General features: G+C 45.5%; 1 protein-coding gene across 1 annotated transcript in view; it reads right to left on the reverse strand.

Annotated features, from left to right (window-relative positions):
• Positions 1-18,278, reverse strand: part of LOC106562305 (synaptotagmin-9-like) — a 50,596-nt gene that overhangs the window by 19,977 nt on the left and 12,341 nt on the right. The window contains exons 2-3 of the mRNA XM_045689212.2: positions 3,650-4,154; positions 1,430-1,988 (exon numbers count right to left, since the gene is read on the reverse strand). Of these exons, the coding sequence (XP_045545168.1) occupies positions 1,430-1,988; positions 3,650-4,154 (1,064 nt within the window). The remainder of the gene's footprint in view (positions 1-1,429; positions 1,989-3,649; positions 4,155-18,278) is intronic.

The raw sequence follows: 18,278 nt of genomic DNA on the forward strand, positions 1-18,278 counted from the left end.
AGGGTTTTACGGAACATCGTAACTTTTCACAGTAGCTGGACAAAGTTCCAATATAAAGAGAAAGGGAGAATGTCTATTCACTGTTAGGCCGATTGGGGAGCAGTATTTGTTTTATGAACATTATCGGAACCATGTTACAGATCAGGTCCCATTCACACATCTCCAGAAGTTGCATTGCAGGCACGCCACAGACACTGTAACCATTAAACCATTCTAATAAGATTGGTTGTAATAAAATGAAACAAAAAACCAGCAATCAGTTTTTTTAAACAACAACAATAAATAAATAAATAAATAAGTAAGACACACATTGCAGTTGAACCAGCCTTATAGTAGGCCTAAGGGAGGGCTTGGGTTTTGAACATATGAAACGGAAAACAAGCAATTGTTTCAGGTACAGATAACTTCTGAATACAAGGTTCACCGGTATTCACCAAGGTTCTCATCTCTCTATTCATGATGGGCATTGACACAGCCTACATGATGATTTTTTGTTTTTAAACACGTCCAAACGGGACCTGCATGGCTATCATAATGTGGGCTTGCCTACAATGCATAGATAAAAAGGAAATGCAGTTCACTGTTTCACTCCTCTCAAACTTAGTATTTTAATAAAGCTATGGTAATGAAGATTTATTTCCAAGCGGTCTCAGGAGCCAAACCCTTTATCGAGTCTTGACTACTTCGCAATTGCATTGGGCAGGACTTCAAAAAGCCTTGTTTGAGACGAGGTGGGGCTATGTTTGGTTTCTAACCAAATAAAATCAAACATATATATATATATATATATATATATATATGTTTTTTTCTGTTTCTAAATACGAAGTATATGCAGGCACCAAAAGCACATTAGGTTACTCTTGTCTGTCACGGCTGGATAGGCTGCGTTTCTGCTGTCAACATTCATGCCATAACCAACTGCGTTTATGCTAAAACCAACGTTTGGTTGGTCTTGCATATCCCTAACAGTGCTGCCTGAAATGAGCACTTTGTATCATGTTTTTAAGGACACACCTAAAATATTTCCACTCCTTCCATCGGAGCACAAATGAGCTGGTATAAGACAGGTAAATTGCCGAACCCGGCGTTAGGGCTGGAAAATGCCAGTGCTCCAGTTTTTACATGACAAAATTGCAAACTAACACAGGTTTGACACTAGCGCCGCATTAACGCCAGCCGAAAATAAAGCTTTTTGTCTCTATTGCAGATGAAGCGACTCACTGACAGCTTACTGTGGCTCATCTTGAAAGAATGTATATGAGGCGTTCAACCAGAGGACAGTACTGTAAAAATGACTAATCTGAAATTAATATCCTGCTATAGTTATAATTTACCATTTATCTTAGTAAATCTAACAGGGTTTAAGCAGAACAAACATTCCCCTAAAAGCCGGAAACAGGAAGTGATCAAACAGGATGTGTTGACTGACCGTGGCGACATACTGGATGTCCCGGCAAAGCTTTGTCTCTGCAGGGAAGTCCACCAGATCCAGGAAGTTGTCCACCACCACCTGGCCGATGATATCGTGGCGCGAGAAGCGATCAAAGTCATAGACACTGAAGTGCAGCTTGCGCGTCGGCAGCTCAGCGTACTCCACGGGGAACAGGAATACTTCATCGAACACGGGGTTGAGTGTCTTGCGGTGAACCTTGGTCTGGTGCTTGGTCTGCCGGTCCGGTAGTAGGTAGATCTTGACGTAGGGGTCCGAGGTGCCCAATAAGTCCTTGGCGGGGAGATCCTGCGCCTTGTGGATCTTGACGATGAGTTGCTCCAGGTCACAGTCGAACTTGAGAATGAAGTGTAGGCGTCCACAGCCTCCGCCCCGCCGGCCCCCCTCTTCCCCTTCCAGGGAGCGCTGCTTGTAAAGCTCTGGTTTGAGACGGCCCAGACCCAAGCCCATCCCAGTCAGGGAGTCCTGTCTCTGGAACTGGGCCACGCTAAAGTCTGGGTTGGAACTGTTTACGGATAATCTACGAATAGAGTTAGACCTGTGTAGAGGACAGACAGAAAGAGACACATTACTATTGTCAGCATAGGTGAGAGGAGACACACAGAGAGACAGAAAATGTGTATTTGATACAACAACAGAGTACCTGAATAAAATAGATGAAGGATTTCTGTAAATATGAACATTACGGCTCAAGCAACAATCGACAAAAATAACAAATTCACTCTACTCGGTTTTTCAAGAGGGATGAGTTGTGGGTAAGTGTTACGTGCTGAGCAGTGGATAGACTTTCCTTCAAACACAAACAAATTACTAACAGCTAAAGTGAAACTCATTGATACAAAGAGTGTCTGGGGTTAGAATTACTCACAGAACATTGTTTTCTGTAGAGGACGTGACTCCACAAGACTCAGTGGGATAGCTGCCTTACAGCTGCTGGGTTGCTATGTCTGAGCATCTGTTCAGTGTTCTAAACCTGGTTAATACTAGAACTTCCCAACTGCCTCTTTTGTGTCACACAGGGCTTTAACTTCTTCGGGATAGGGGGCAGTATTCGGAGGTTTGGATGACTGAGGTGCCCAAAGTAAACTGCCTGTTACTCAGGCCCAGAAGCTAGGATATGCATATAGTTGGTTTTATTGGATGGAATACACTCTAAAGTTTCCAAAACTGTTACAATAATGTCTGTGAGTATAACAGAACTGATATGGCAGGCGAAAACCCGAGGAGAATCCATACGGATTCTTTTGTTTTTGAGCTCACCACTCATTGAAATGGCTGTCTATGGGAATATCAATGGAATACCTCCCAGATTGCAGCTCCGGAGTGAGTCATGGTTTCTACCTAAGTGTGGATGAAGTTTACAATGTTCTGAAAGTGAAATTAAGAATCTGGAGACATTTTTTTCAAATGAATGAATGAACTGTCGGGGTGTATTTTACTCGTGGAAAATATTGTGCAAACCAAAGTCGCGAACCAATTATGATGTCTGTACTTCAGAAGGATAGTATAAATATTTGTACAGTAGGGTTGGGGTAAATTCCAATTAAATTCATAAATTCACTCATGGTGGAGAATTGACATTGAATTACATTGAAATTTAAAAAATCTTCAAGTTATGGAATTGGAATTGTAAAAACATTTAATCTTTGGAATTTAATTGGAATTCAATATTTTTACATTACCAAGTTAAAGGAATGATCACAAATAGTATAACAAATTTACTGTAGATTTTCTTTGTAATAATTTTAACCTGTACTCCTATATTTCCAGTATAGCTAGGCTGTCTGAACGGTGACATGATCAGCCTGAAAGCCTGAAGGAATTTAATTTGAATTTGAATTTGTGGAATTCTTGGAATTTAAACCTAACATTGGAATTCAGAGGAATGGAATTATCTCTGAATTGAAAGACTGACCTGGAATTTGAATTAAATTAAATTGAATTTATAATACATTTGTGGAATCAACCCCAATCCTGGTGGACTGTGGTACTCATGGACTGGCAGTGTAACGTATTGAAAGCTTTATTCCTACTGTGATGAACTAATTAAATACTATGTATTATGAAAGCAAAGTAGCAGTCTTAGTAGCAGTCTTATATTGTAAGGGAGCTTGGTATAGTAGGTACTACAGTATACAAGCACAGTACATAGCACAATAGCGACTTCATCATAGTAGAGGACTGTGATATGGTACTCACCCAATCTCTGTGTGTATAGACATTGACCGGACGGAGGATGTGGGCTCCGTGGTCTGCCTCTGAGTACGAGGGTTGGTGTGGACCCCGTTCTCGCGGCCTTTACTCTGGGACTCAAGGGGGATGTCTGGAGACGTGTGGCTAATCTTCATGGCCGCCTCTGGAATGGGGATGATTGCCGCTATGGGGGGCGGTGATACGGGGGTCACCGGCCCCGTCACGGTCCCAGATGCCACAGGGACAATGGAGCAGCGATGGGACTCAGGGCGGTCGAGGGCAGGGACGGGGGGGTCGACGGCCGTGTAGACTGACTCCCTGGCTGGGACGTAGGGTTGTAAAGGTGCCATGGGGGAATCGTGGTGCCCATGGGTGGGCTCCTTGATGCTGGGGGAGGGGCCACGCTCCCTCCATGGGATCCAGCAGAGCTTCCAGGAGACGAAGATTGAGACCCCGAACAGGGCCAGGCCACAGGCTGTCACCACCAGGGACAGCAGGCTCACTGACACATCTACAGAATGCAGGGAGGGGGGGAAGAGGGAGAGAGGGAGGAAAGAAAGGGAGAGAGTTAGTAGGGTAATTTTAATGATATAAGGAGCTGAGAGGCACAGTGAGACAAACAAAGATCAATGACACATGTACAAGACAAAGGCTTGGGAGAGAATGAATCATCACCACATCAAAAATTTCCAAGATAAAGTCGGATGTCTGTTTTGTCTTGTCCCGTGTAAATAATAGTTTTCCTTGTTTTTTCGTATATATTTCGTATATATTTTAATCTCACTTTCCATCTACGGACTGAATATACTCTCCTGCAACCTGGTTCACCCAATGTGGTACAGATCTGCTATTTTATACTTTAGAACCGGAACCCCCATCAGAAGCTAGCCAGCTAACTAGCTACTAGTTAGTAGACAGTTAGCCACTGCTAGCGGTCTTCACCGTTAACTCGGACACCAGCCAGCCTCAGCTCGGTAAATACCTGCCAGTCTGCACAACGCGATATCAAGTCAGAGCAAATCGGACTGCTTTTTCTCAACCACATCTCCGGATTCCTATCGCAAGCTCTGGACCTTTACACCGGATCATCGCAGCTAGCTAGCTGCAATCCGATTGGCTACTCCCTGCTAACGTCTCTGTCCCGAAGCAAGTACCAGTTAGCCTTGAGCTAGCCTCAAGCTAGGCCCATCTCCCGGCTAGCCGAAAAGGTCCACCAGCTAATTCTTGGGCTACAATAACTCTTTTGTCAATTGGCCTGAACCCTTTATTGCCGACACAGAGCCCCGCCAATCCATCACAACTGGTCTGCCGGCGTAATCGTTCAAGGTGGTTTCAACAGGCTTTTCCGTTGCAACATCGAAGAAAATCCATCTGCTGGCCACAGCCCGCTAGCTTTCTGAATCGCCGTGTCTCCAGCTCGCCTAGCGTAGCAGAGACTACCGAATGGCCCCGACTCACCTATTGCTGCTTATTGGACCCTATGATCACTCGGCTACTCATGCCTCTGCCTAATGTCAATATGCCTTGTCTACTGCTGTTTAGGTTAGTTATTATTGTTTTATATCACTATAGAGCCCACAGCCCTGCCCTAAATGCCTTAGATAGCTCTTTGTCGCACCCTCCACACATGCAGAGACCTCACCTGGCTTAACTGGTGCCTCCAGAGACGCAACCGCTCTCATCGTCACTCAATGCCTAGCTTTACCTCCACTGTACTCACCTTCTACCGTACCCTTGTCTGTACATTATGCCCTGAATCTATTCTACCACACCCAGAAATCTGCTCCTTTTATTCTCTGTCCCCAACGCACTAGACGACCAGGTTTTATAGCCTTTAGTCATACCCTTATCCTACTCCTCCTCTGTTCCTCTGGTGATGTAGAGTTTCACCCACGCCCTGTTGCACCCAGCATCACACCCATTCCCAAGGTGCTCTCATTTGTTGACTTCTGTAACTGTAAAAGCCTTGGTTTCATGCATGTTTAACATCAGAAGCCTCCTCCCTAAGTTTGTTTTATTCACTGCTTCAGCACACTCCGCTAACCCTAATGTCCTAGCCGTGTCTAAATCCTGATTTAGGAAGGTCACCAAAAATTCAGAAATTTCCATCCCCAACTATAACATTTTCCGACAAGATAGATATACCAAAGGTGGCAGAGTTGTAATCTACTGCAGCGATGGCCTGAAGAGTTCTATCATACTATTGAGGTCTGTGCCCGCACAATTCGAGCTTCTACTTTTAAAAATCCACCTTTCAAGAAATAAGTCTCTCACCGTTGCCACTAGTTATCAACCCCCCCTCAGCCCCCCAGCTGTACCCTGGATACCATATGTGAATTGATTGCCCCCCCCATCTATCTTCAGCGCCCGTACTGTTATGTGACCTAAACTGGAATATGCTTAACACCCCAGCCGTCCTACAATCTAAGCTAGACACCCTCAATCTCACACAAATTATCAAGGAACCTACCAGGTACAACCCTAAATCTGTAACCATGGGCACCCTCATAGATATCTTCCTGACTAACTTGCCCTCTAAATACACCTCTGCTGTCTTCAACCAGGATCTCAGCGATCAATGCCTCATTGCCTGAGTCCGTAATGGGTCTGCGCTCAAACAACCACCCCTCATCACTGTCAAACACTCCCTTAAACACTTCAGCGAACAGGCCTTTCTAATTGACTTGGCCCGGGTTTCCTGGAAGGATATTGACCTCATCCCGTCAGTAGAGGATGCCTGGTTGTCCTTTAAAAGTGCCTTCCTCACCATCTTAAATAAGCATGCCCCATTAAAAAAATGTAGAACTAAGAACAGATATAGCCCTTGGTTCACCCTAGACTTGACTGCCCTTGACCAGCACAAAAACATCCTGTGCCGTACTGCATTAGCATTGAATAGCCCCTGCGATATGTAACTTTTCAGGGAGGTCAGGAACCAATATACACAGTCAGTTACGAAAGCTAAGGCTAGCTTTTTGAAAAAGAAATTTGCCTCCTGCAGCACTATTTCCAAAAAGTTTTGGGACACTGTAAAGTCCATGGAGAATAAGAGCACCTCCTCCCAGCTGCCCACTCCATTGAGGCTAGGAAACACTGTCACCACCGATAAATCTACGATAGGCATTTCTCTACGGCTGGCCATGCTTTCCACCTGGCTACCCCTACCCCGGCCAACAGCTCAGCACCTCCCGCAGAAACTTGCCCGAGCCCCCCCCCCCCCCCCCCCCCCGCTTCTCCTTCACCAAAATCCAGACAGCTGATGTTCTGAAAGAGCTGCAAAATCTGTATCCCTACAAATCAGCTGGGCTAGACAATCTGGACCCTCTCTTTCTAAAATTCTCAGCCAAAATTTTTGCAACCCCTATTACTAGCCTGTTCAACCTCTCTTTCGTATTGTCTGAGATCCCCAAAGATTGGAAAGCTGCCACGGTCATCCCCCTCTTCAAAGGGGAAGACACTCTAGACACAAACTGTTATAGACCTACACTATATCCATCCTGCCCTGCCATTCAAAAATCTTCGAAAGACAGGTTAACAGATCACCGACCATTTCGAATCCCACGGTACCTTCTCCACTATACAATCTGGTTTCCGAGCTGGTCATGGGTGCTCCTGAGCCACGCTCAAGGTCCTAAACGATATCATAACTGCCTTCGATAAAAGACAGTACTGTGCAGCCGTCTTCATCGACCTGGCCAAGGCTTTCAACTCTGTCAATCACCGCATTCTTATCGGCAGACTCAACAGCCTTGGTTTCTCAAATGACTGCCTCGCCTGTTTCACCCACTACTTCTCAGATAGAGTTCAGTGTGTCAAATCGGAGGGCCTGTTGTCCGGACTTCTGGCAGTCTCTAAGGAGGTGCCACAGGGTTCAATTCCCGGGCCTACTCTTTTCTCTGTATATTTCAATGATGTCGTTCTTGCTGCTGGTGATTCTCTGATCCACCTCTATGCAGACGACACCATTCTGTATACATCCGGCCCTTCTTTGGACACAGTGTTAACAAACCTCCAAACGAGCTACAATGCCATACAACACTCCTTCCATGGCCTCTAACTGCTTTTAAATGCTAGTAAAACTAAATGCATGCTCTTCAACCGATCACTGCCCGCAGCTGCCCGCCCGACTAGCATCACTACTCTGGACGGTTCTGACTTAGAATGTGTGGACAACTACAAATACCTAGGTGTCTGGTTAGACTGTAAACTCTCCTCCAGACTCGCATTAAGCATCTCCAATCCAAAATTAAATCTAGAATAGTCTTCCTATTTCGCAACAAAGCTTCCTTCACACATGCTGCCAAACATACCCTCGTAAAACTGACCATCCTACCAATCCTTGACTTCGGCGATGTCATTTACAAAATAGCCGTCAACACCCTACTCAGCAAATTGGATGTAGTATATCACAGTGCCATCCATTTTGTTACCAAAGCCCAATATTCTACCAACCATTGTGACCTGTATGCTCTCGTTGGCTGGCCCTCGCTACATATTCGTCGCCAAACACACTGGCTTCAGGTCATTTATAAGTCTATGCTAGGTAAAGCCCCGCCTTCTCTCAGCTCACTGGTTACCATAGCAACACCCACCTGTAGCATGCGCTCCAGCAGGTATACTCTATGTAAACTGTGTAAACTGGAAACCACATATCCTGAGGCTGCATTTATTGTAACTGGGGATTTTAACAAGGCTAATCTGAAAACAAGGCTCCCTAAATTTTATCAGCATATCGAATGCGCGACCCGGGCTGGCAAATCCCTGGATCATTGTTATTCTAACTTCAGCGACGCATATAAAGCCCTCCCCCGCCCTCCTTTCGGAAAATCTGACCACGACTCCATTTTGTTGCTCCCAGCCTATAGACAGAAACTAAAACAGGAAGCGCCCGTGCTCAGGCCTGTTCAACGCTGGTCCGACCAATCGGATTCCCCGCTTCAAGATTGCTTCGATCACGTGGACTGGGATATGTTCCACATAGCGTCGGACAATAACATTGACGAATACGCTGATTCGGTGAGCGAGTTTATTTGCCAGTGCATCGGTGATGTTGTACCCACAGCGTCTAATAACCTGTTAGGGCTAGGGGGCAGTATTGACACAGCCGGATAAAAAACGTACCCGATTTAATCTGGTTACTACTCCTGCCCAGTAACTAGAATATGCATATAATTATTGGCTTTGGATAGAAAACACCCTAAAGTTTCTAAAACTGTTTGAATGGTGTCTGTGAGTATAACAGAACTCATATGGCAGGCAAAATCCTGAGAAGATTTCATGCAGGAAGTGGCCTGTCTGAGAAGTAGTGTTTCATCTTGGCTCTTTTTATTGAAGACTCAGGATCTGTGCAATAACGTGACACTTCCTACGGCTTCCATAGGCTCTCAGAGCCCGGGAAAAAGCTGAAGGATATCGAGGCAGGCTCTGGCTGAAACACTTTATCGCTTTTGGCAAGTGGCCACTCAGAGTACTATGGACTTAGGCGCGTGCCCGCGTCGACCGAATGCTTTCTTTTCCTTTGTCTGTTTACCTAAACGCAGATTCTCGGTCGGAATATTATCGCCTTTTTATGACAAAAATGGCATAAAAATTGATTTTAAACAGCGGTTGACATGCTTCGAAGTACGGTAATGGAATATTTCGATTTTTTTTGTCACGAATTGCGCTATGCGCGCCACCCTTATTTACCCTTTAGGATAGTGTCTTGAACGCACGAACAAAACGCCGCTGTTTGGATATAACGATGGATTATTTTGGACCAAACCAACATTTGTTATTGAAGTAGAAGTCCTGGGAGTGCATTCTGACGAAGACAACAAAGGTAATAACATTTTTCTTATAGTAAATCTGACTTTGATGAGTGCTAAACTTGCTGGATGTCTAAATAGCTAGCCCTGTGATGCCGGGCTATCTACTGAGAATATTGCAAAATGTGCTTTCACCGGAAAGCTATTTTAAAATCGGACATATCGAGTGCATAGAGGAGTTCTGTATCTATAATTCTTAAAATAATTGTTATGCTTTTTGTGAACGTTTATCGTGAGTAATTTAGTAAATTCACCGGCAGTGTTCGGTGGGAATGCTAGTCACATGCTAGTCACATGCTAATGTAAAAAGCAAGCGTCCCACCTAGCCCATAGAGGTTAAAACATTCCCCAACCAGAAACCGTGGAATGATGGCAGCATTCGCGCAAAACTGAAAGTGCGTACCACTGCTTTTAATCAGGGCAAGGTGACCGGAAACATGACCAAATACAAACATTGTAGCTATTCCCTCCGCAAGGCAATCAAACAAGCTAAGCGTCAGTATAGAGACAAAGTAGAGTCGCAATTCAACGGCTCGGACACAAGAGGTATGTGGCAGGATCTACAGTCAATCACGGACTACAAAAGGAAAACCAGCCTCGTCACGAACCACGATGTCTTGCTCCCAGACAAGCTAAACAACTTCTTTGCTCGCTTTGAGGACAATACAGTGCCACTGACATGGCCCGCTACCAAAACCTGCGGGCTCTCCTTCACTGCAGCCAACATGAGTAAAACATTTAAACGTGTTAACCCTCGCAAGGCTGCCTGCCCAGACGGCATCCCCAGCCGCGTCCTCAGAGCATGCACAGACCAGCTGGCTGGTGTGTTTACGGACATATTCAATCTATCCTTATCCCAGTCCGCTGTTCCCACATGCTTCAAGAGGGCCACCATTGTTCCTGTTCCCAAGAAAGCAAAGGTAACTGAGCTAAATGACTATCGCCCCGTAGCACTCACTTCCGTCATCATGAAGTGCTTTGAGAGACTAGTCAAGGACCATATCACCTCCACCCGACCTGACACCCTAGACCCACTCCAATTTGCTTACCGCCCCAATAGGTCCACAGACGACGCAATGGCAATCACACTGCACACTGCCCTAACCCATCTGGACAAGAGGAATACCTATGTAAGAATGCTGTTCATCGACTACAGCTCAGCATTTAACACCATAGTACCCTCCAAACTCGTCATTAAGCTCAAGACCCTGTGTCTCGACCCCGCCCTGTGCAACTGGGTCCTGGACTTCCTGACGGGCTGCCCCCAGGTGGTGAGGGTAGGAAACAACATCTCCACCCCGCTGATCCTCAACACTGGGTCCCCACAAGGGTGCGTTCTCAGCCCTCTCCTGTACTCCCTGTTCACCCATGACTGCGTGGCCATGCACGCCTCCAACTCAATCATCAAGTTTGCAGATGACACTACAGTGGTAGGCTTGATTACCAACAACGACAAGACGGCCTACAGGGAGGAGGTGAGGGCCCTCGGAGTGTGGTGTCAGGAAATTAACCTCACACTCAACGTCAACAAAACAAAGGAGATAATCGTGGACTTCAGGAAACAGCAGAGGGAGCAGCCCCCTATCCACATCGACAGGACAGTAGTGGTGAAGGTGGAAAGTTTTAAGTTCCTCGGCGTACACATCACGGACTAACTGAAATGGTCCACCCACACAGACAACCTCAGGAGGCTGAAGAAATTTGTCTTGTCACCAAAAACAGTCACAAACTTTTACAGATGCACAATCAAGAGCATCCTGTCGGGCTGTATCACCGCCTAGTACGGCAACTGCTCCGCCTACAACCGTAAGGCTCTCCAGAGGGTAGTGAGGTCTGCACAACGCATCACCGGGGGCAAACTACCTGCCCTCCAGGACACCTACACCACCCGATGTCACAGGAAGACCAAAAAGATCATCAAGGACAACAACCACCCGAGCCACTGCCTGTTCACGCCGCTATCATCCAGAAGGCAAGGTCAGTACAGGTGCATCAAAGTGGGGACCGAGAGACTGAAAAACAGCTTCTATCTCAAGGCCATCAGACTGTTAAACAGCCATCACTAACATTGAGTGGCTGCTGCCAACATACTGACTCATCTCTAGCCCCTTTAATAATGAAAAAATGGATGTAATAAATGTATCACTCGCCACTTTATATAATGTTTACATACCCTACATTACTCATCTCATATGTATATACTGTACTCTATACCATCTACTGTATCTTGCCTATGCTGTTTGGCCATTGCTCATTCATATATTTTTATGTACATATTCTTATTCATTCATTGCTGTGTATAAGGTAGTTGTTGTGAAATTGTTAGGTTAGATTACTTGTTAGATATTACTGCATGGTCGGAACTAGAAGCACAATCATTTCGCTACACTCCCATTAACATCTGCTAACCATGTGTATGTGACAAATACAATTTGATTGGATTTGTATATTTCACTGGTGATCCCCAAGCCAACAACTCATTTGGCCACCTTTCCTTCCAGTTCTCTGCAGCCAATGACTGGAACGAATTGCAAAAATCACTGAAGCTGGAGACTTATATCTCCCTCTCTAACTTTAAGCATCAGCTGTCAGAGCAGCTTACCGATCACTGTAACTGTACACAGCCCATCTGTAAATAGCACACTCAACTACCTCATCTCCATATTGTTTTTTTTGTTTTTTGTTGCTCTTTTGCACCCCAGTATCTCTACATGCACATCATCACCTGCACATCTATCACTCCAGTGTTAATGCTAAATTGTAATTATTTCGCCTCTATGGCCTACTTATTGCCTTACCTCCCTAACCTTACTACACTTGCACACACTGTACGTAGACTTTTTCTATTGTGTTATTGACTGTGCATTTGTTTATCCCATGTGTAACTCTGTGTTGTTGTTGTTGTCGCACTGCTTTGCTTTATCTTGGCCAGGTCGCAGTTGTAAATGAGAATGTGTTCTCAACTGGCCTACCTGGTTAACTTCTTTGGGCTAGGGGGCAGTATTTTCACATCCGGATAAAAAACGTACCCGATTTAATCTGGTTACGACTCCTGCCCAGTAACTAGAATGTGCATATAATTATTGGCTTTGGATAGAAAACACCCTAAAGTTTCTAAAACTGTTTGAATGGTGTCTGTGAGTATAACAGAACTCCTATGGCAGGCAAAAACCTGAGAAGGTTTCATGCAGGAAGTGGCCTGTCTGACAAGGTGTTGTTGTTCTTGCTTCTGTGTATTGAAGAGTCAGGATCTTAGCTGTAACGTGACATTTCCTAGGGCTCCAATAGGCTCTCAGAGCCCGGGAAAAACCTGAACGATGACGAGGCAGCCTCAGGCTGAAACACATTATCACCTTTTCCAAGTGGCCCATCAGAGGACAATGGAATTAGGCGCGTGCCCGATTCGACCCCGTGCAGTATTTTCCTTCGGCTGTTTAGCTAATTGCAGATTCCCGGTCGGAATATTATCGCTTTTTTACGAGAATAATGGCATAAAAATTGATTTTAAACAGCGGTTGACATGCTTCGAAGTACGGTAATGGAATATTTCAAAAAATGTTGTCACGAAATGCGCCATGCGCGCGACCGTTATTTACCATTTCGGATAGTGTCTAGAACTCACGAACAAAACGACGCTGTTTGGATATAACGATGGATTATTTGGGACCAAACCAACATTTGTTATTGAAGTAGAAGTCCTGGGAGTGCATTCTGACGAAGAACAGGAAAGGTAAGACCATTTTTGTTATAGTAAATGGGATTTTGGTGAAGGCTAAACATGCCGGGTGTCTAAATAGCTAGCCCTGAGATGCCGGGCTATCTACTCAGAATATTGCAAAATGTGCTTCATCCGAAAAGCTATTTTAAAATCGGACATATCGAGTGTATAGAGGAGTAATGTATCTATAATTCTTAAAATAATTGTTTTGCTTTTTGTGAACGTTTATCGTAATTTAGTAAATTGTTAGTAAATTCCCCGGAAGTTTGCGGGGGTATGCTTTTTCTGAACGTCACATGCTAATGTAAAAAGCTGGTTTTTGATATAAATATGAACTTGATTGAACAAAAAATGCATGTTTTGTATAACATAATGTCCTAGGTGTGTCATCTGATGAAGATCATCAAAGGTTAGTGCTGCATTTAGCTGTCTTCTGGGTTTTTGTGACATTATATGCTAGCTTGAAAAATGGGTGTCTGATTATTTCTGGCTTGGTACTCTGCTGACATAATCTAATGTTTTGCTTTCGTTGTAAAGCCTTTTTGAAATCGGACAGTGTGGTTAGATTAACGAGAGTCTTGTCTTTAAATAGCTGTAAAATAGTCATATGTTTGAGAAATTGAAGTAATAGCATTTCAAAGGTTTTGAAAATCGCGCCACAGGATTCAACTGGCTGTTACGTAGGTGGGACGAATTCGTCCCGCCGGTCCCATAGAGGTTAAATAAAGGAGAAATAAAAAAATAAAAAACATATATATATATAATTTCACAACATTTCTAACTCGCCACCATTGGACTCTGGAGCATTGGATACGCGTTCTCTGGAGTGATGAATCACGCTTCCCCATCTGGCAGTTCGACGGACAAATCTGGGTTTGGCGGATGCCAGGAGAACGCTACCTGCCCCAATTCATAGTTTGAAGGAGGAGGAATAATGTTTTGGGGCTGTTTTTCATGGTTCGGGCTAAGCCCCTTAGTTCCAATGAAGGGAAATCTTAACGCTGCAGCACATAATGACATTCTAGACGATTCTGTGCTTCCAATATTGCGTCAACAGTTTGGGGAAGGCCCTTTCTTGTTTCAGCATGACAATGCCCCCGTCGTGCACAAAGCGAGGTCCATACAGAAATGGTTTGTCGAGATCGGTGTGGAAGAACTTGACTGGCCTGTCCAGAGCCTTGACCTCAACCCCATCGAACACCTTTGGGATGAATTGGAATGCCAACTGCAAGCCAGGCCTAATTTCCCAACATCAGTGCCTGACCTCACTAATGCTCTTGTGGCTGAATGAAAGCAAGTCCCCGCAGCAATGTTCAAATATCTAGTGGAAAGCCTTCCCAGAAGAGTGGAGCCTATTATAGCAGCGAAGTGGGGACCAACTCCGTATTAATGTCCATGTTTTTGGAATGAGATGTTCGACGAGCAGGTGTCCAAATACTTTTGGTCATGTAACGTATAAGTCATAGTTTGCCTGTGTGCTTCCCTAGCTGCGTGCCATTAAAGACACACCACAAGGAACGGCCTAAGACTGATTAAATCACTGTGCACTAATTGAAAAACATGGCTTACAGGAACTTTTCTCATCCTCCCTTAAGAAAAAAATAAAGAGAGAGCGTGACAAACTTAATTAGGAATTATCCGAAGTTGTTTAATTATCTCCTCTGGAGTCCCATATGAGGCCATGGTCCTGATTGTAGCGCTGCTGTAATCCACTGTCTTTGACTGATAAGAATAGAGCAAGACAATGTGTTGTGGGGAAACATTCTATGGGAATCTATTGACCCATATTGAGTTCTAAGGCCCTCGTCACGCTAAAATCATCCATATTTAGATATACCTGGCGTGCAGGTGATATTTAACAGCTATTTTGGGGGATTAAAGTATGCGATGGATCCTCTGTAAGAGTTTAAAATGGTGTGACGACGTCGGACATTTCTGTTAATTTCTCCTCACAGAACTCATTGTATGCTAAATTGTTTGCCACAAACATACCAGCTATACCTAATTCAAGATAAAACCTTATGCTTTGTAGGGTAATATAAAATAACAAACAGCAAGTATGTCTTCTTATAATATAATTCCATTTGAAATGTTTAACCTTAGTATTGGAAACTCTAATGTTTATGCCATAGACATAGACCGTATATACAGTATAAAGGTTTGCACTAACCAAGGCTATGTTCATAGAGAACAGAATACCTGTTTAGAGGTTTGAATGGTTTATGCCAGGTCCTTTAACGATGCCCAACGTCTCCTTCTCATCCAAGGAGAGCTGTTGATGCAGGCGTTGCTGACGCATGCCAGATCTTATGCCTGGATAGGTATTTTACGTACCAACTAACCACATCATACAGGTAACTGCCAAAATAATGCGCGAATTACAAATTCCTCAAAAATACAAAAACTTCAATTTTTCAAACATATTACTATTTTAAAGCATTTTAAAGACAAGACTCCCCTTTATCTAACCACACTGTCCGATTTCAAAAAGGCATTACAACGAAAGCAAAACATTAGATTATGTCAGCAGAGTACCCAGCCAAAAATAATCAGACACCCATTTTTCAAGCTAGCATATAATGTCACAAAAAACAAAACCACAGCTAAATGCAGCACTAACCTTTGATGATCTTCATCAGATGACAACCCTAGGACATTATGTTATACAATATTTACATTACATTTACATTACATTTAAGTCATTTAGCAGACGCTCTTATCCAGAGCGACTTACAAAATGGTGCATTCACCTTATGATATCCAGTGGAACAACCACTTTACAATAGTGCATCTAAATCTTTTAAGGGGGGGGGGGGGGTTAGAAGGATTACTTTATCCTATCCTAGGTATTCCTTAAAGAGGTGGGGTTTCAGGTGTCTCCGGAAGGTGGTGATTGACTCCGCTGTCCTGGCGTCGTGAGGGAGCTTGTTCCACCATTGGGGTGCCAGAGCAGCGAACAGTTTTGACTGGGCTGAGCGGGAACTGTGCTTCCTCAGAGGTAGGGGGGCCAGCAGGCCAGTGGTGGATGAACGCAGTGCCCTTGTTTGGGTGTAGGGCCTGATCAGAGCCTGAAGGTATGGAGGTGCTGTTCCCTTCACAGCTCCGTAGGCAATCACCATGGTCTTGTAGCGGATGCGAGCTTCAACTGGAAGCCAGTGGAGAGAGCGGAGGAGCGGGGTGACGTGAGAGAACTTGGGAAGGTTGAACACCAGACGGGCTGCGGCGTTCTGGATGAGTTGTAGGGGTTTAATGGCACAGGCAGGGAGCCCAGCCAACAGCGAGTTGCAGTAATCCAGACGGGAGATGACAAGTGCCTGGATTAGGACCTGCGCCGCTTCCTGTGTGAGGCAGGGTCGTACTCTGCGAATGTTGTAGAGCATGAACCTACAGGATCGGGTCACCGCCTTGATGTTAGTGGAGAACGACAGGGTGTTCTTAGCACTCTGGGAGGAGGACACAAGGGAGTTGTCAACCGTGATGGCGAGATCATGGAACGGGCAGTCCTTCCCTGGGAGGAAGAGCAGCTCCGTCTTGCCGAGGTTCAGCTTGAGCTGGTGATCCGTCATCCACACTGATATGTCTGACAGACATGCAGAGATGCGATTCGCCGCCTGGTTATCAGAAGGGGGAAAGGAGAAGATTAATTGTGTGTCGTCTGCATAGCAATGATATGAGAGACCATGTGAGGATATGACAGAGCCAAGTGACTTGGTGTATAGCGAGAATAGGAGAGGGCCTAGAACAGAGCCCTGGGGGACACCAGTGGTGAGAGCGCATGGTGCGGAGACAGATTCTCGCCACGCCACCTGGTAGGAGCGACCTGTCAGGTAGGACGCAATCCAAGCGTGGGCCGCGCCGGAGATGCCCAACTCGGAGAGGGTGGAGAGGAGGATCTGATGGTTCACAGTATCAAAGGCAGCAGATAGGTCTAGAAGGATGAGAGCAGAGGAGAGAGAGTTAGCTTTAGCAGTGCGGAGAGCCTCCGTGACACAGAGAAGAGCAGTCTCAGTTGAATGCCCAGTCTTGAAACCTGACTGATTAGGATCAAGAAGGTCATTCTGAGAGAGATAGCAGGAGAGCTGGCCAAGGACGGCACGTTCAAGAGTTTTGGAGAGAAAAGAAAGAAGGGATACTGGTCTGTAGTTGTTGACATCGGAGGGATCGAGTGTAGGTTTTTTCAGAAGGGGTGCAACTCTTGCTCTCTTGAAGACGGAAGGGACGTAGCCAGCGGTCAAGGATGAGTTGATGAGCGAGGTGAGGAAGGGGAGAAGGTCTCCGGAAATGGTCTGGAGAAGAGAGGAGGGGATAGGGTCAAGTGGGCAGGTTGTTGGGCGGCCGGCCGTCACAAGACGCGAGATTTCATCTGGAGAGAGAGGGGAGAAAGAGGTCAAAGCACAGGGTAGGGCAGTGTGAGCAGGACCAGCGGTGTCGTTTGACTTAGCAAACGAGGATCGGATATCGTCAACCTTCTTTTCAAAATGGTTGACGAAGTCATCCGCAGAGAGGGAGGAGGGGGGGAGGGGGAGGAGGATTCAGGAGGGAGGAGAAGGTAGCAAAGAGCTTCCTAGGGTTAGAGGCAGATGCATGGAATTTAGAGTGGTAGAAAGTGGCTTTAGCAGCAGAGACAGAAGAGGAGAATGTAGAGAGGAGTGAGTGAAAGGATGCCAGGTCCGCAGGGAGGCGAGTTTTCCTCCATTTCCGCTCGGCTGCCTGGAGCCTTGTTCTGTGAGCTCGTAGTGAGTCGTCGAGCCACGGAGCAAGAGGGGAGGACCGAGCCGGCCTGGAGGATAGGGGACAGAGAAAATCAAAGGATGCAGAAAGGGAGGAGAGGAGGGTTGAGGAGGCAGAATCAGGAGATAGGTTGGAGAAGGTTTGAGCAGAGGGAAGAGATGATAGGATGGAAGAGGAGAGAGTAGCGGGAGAGAGAGAGCGAAGGTTGGGACGGCGCAATACCATCCGAGTAGGGGCAGTGTGAGAAGTGTTGGATGAGAGCAAGAGGGAAAAGGATACAAGGTAGTGGTCGGAGATTTGGAGGGGAGTTGCAATGAGATTAGTGGAAGAACAGAATCTAGTAAAGATGAGGTCAAGCGTATTGCCTGCCTTGTGAGTA

Source organism: Salmo salar, chromosome 11 (assembly GCF_965601325.2).
Source record: "Salmo salar chromosome 11, fSalSal1, whole genome shotgun sequence".
Taxonomy (NCBI): domain Eukaryota; kingdom Metazoa; phylum Chordata; class Actinopteri; order Salmoniformes; family Salmonidae; genus Salmo; species Salmo salar.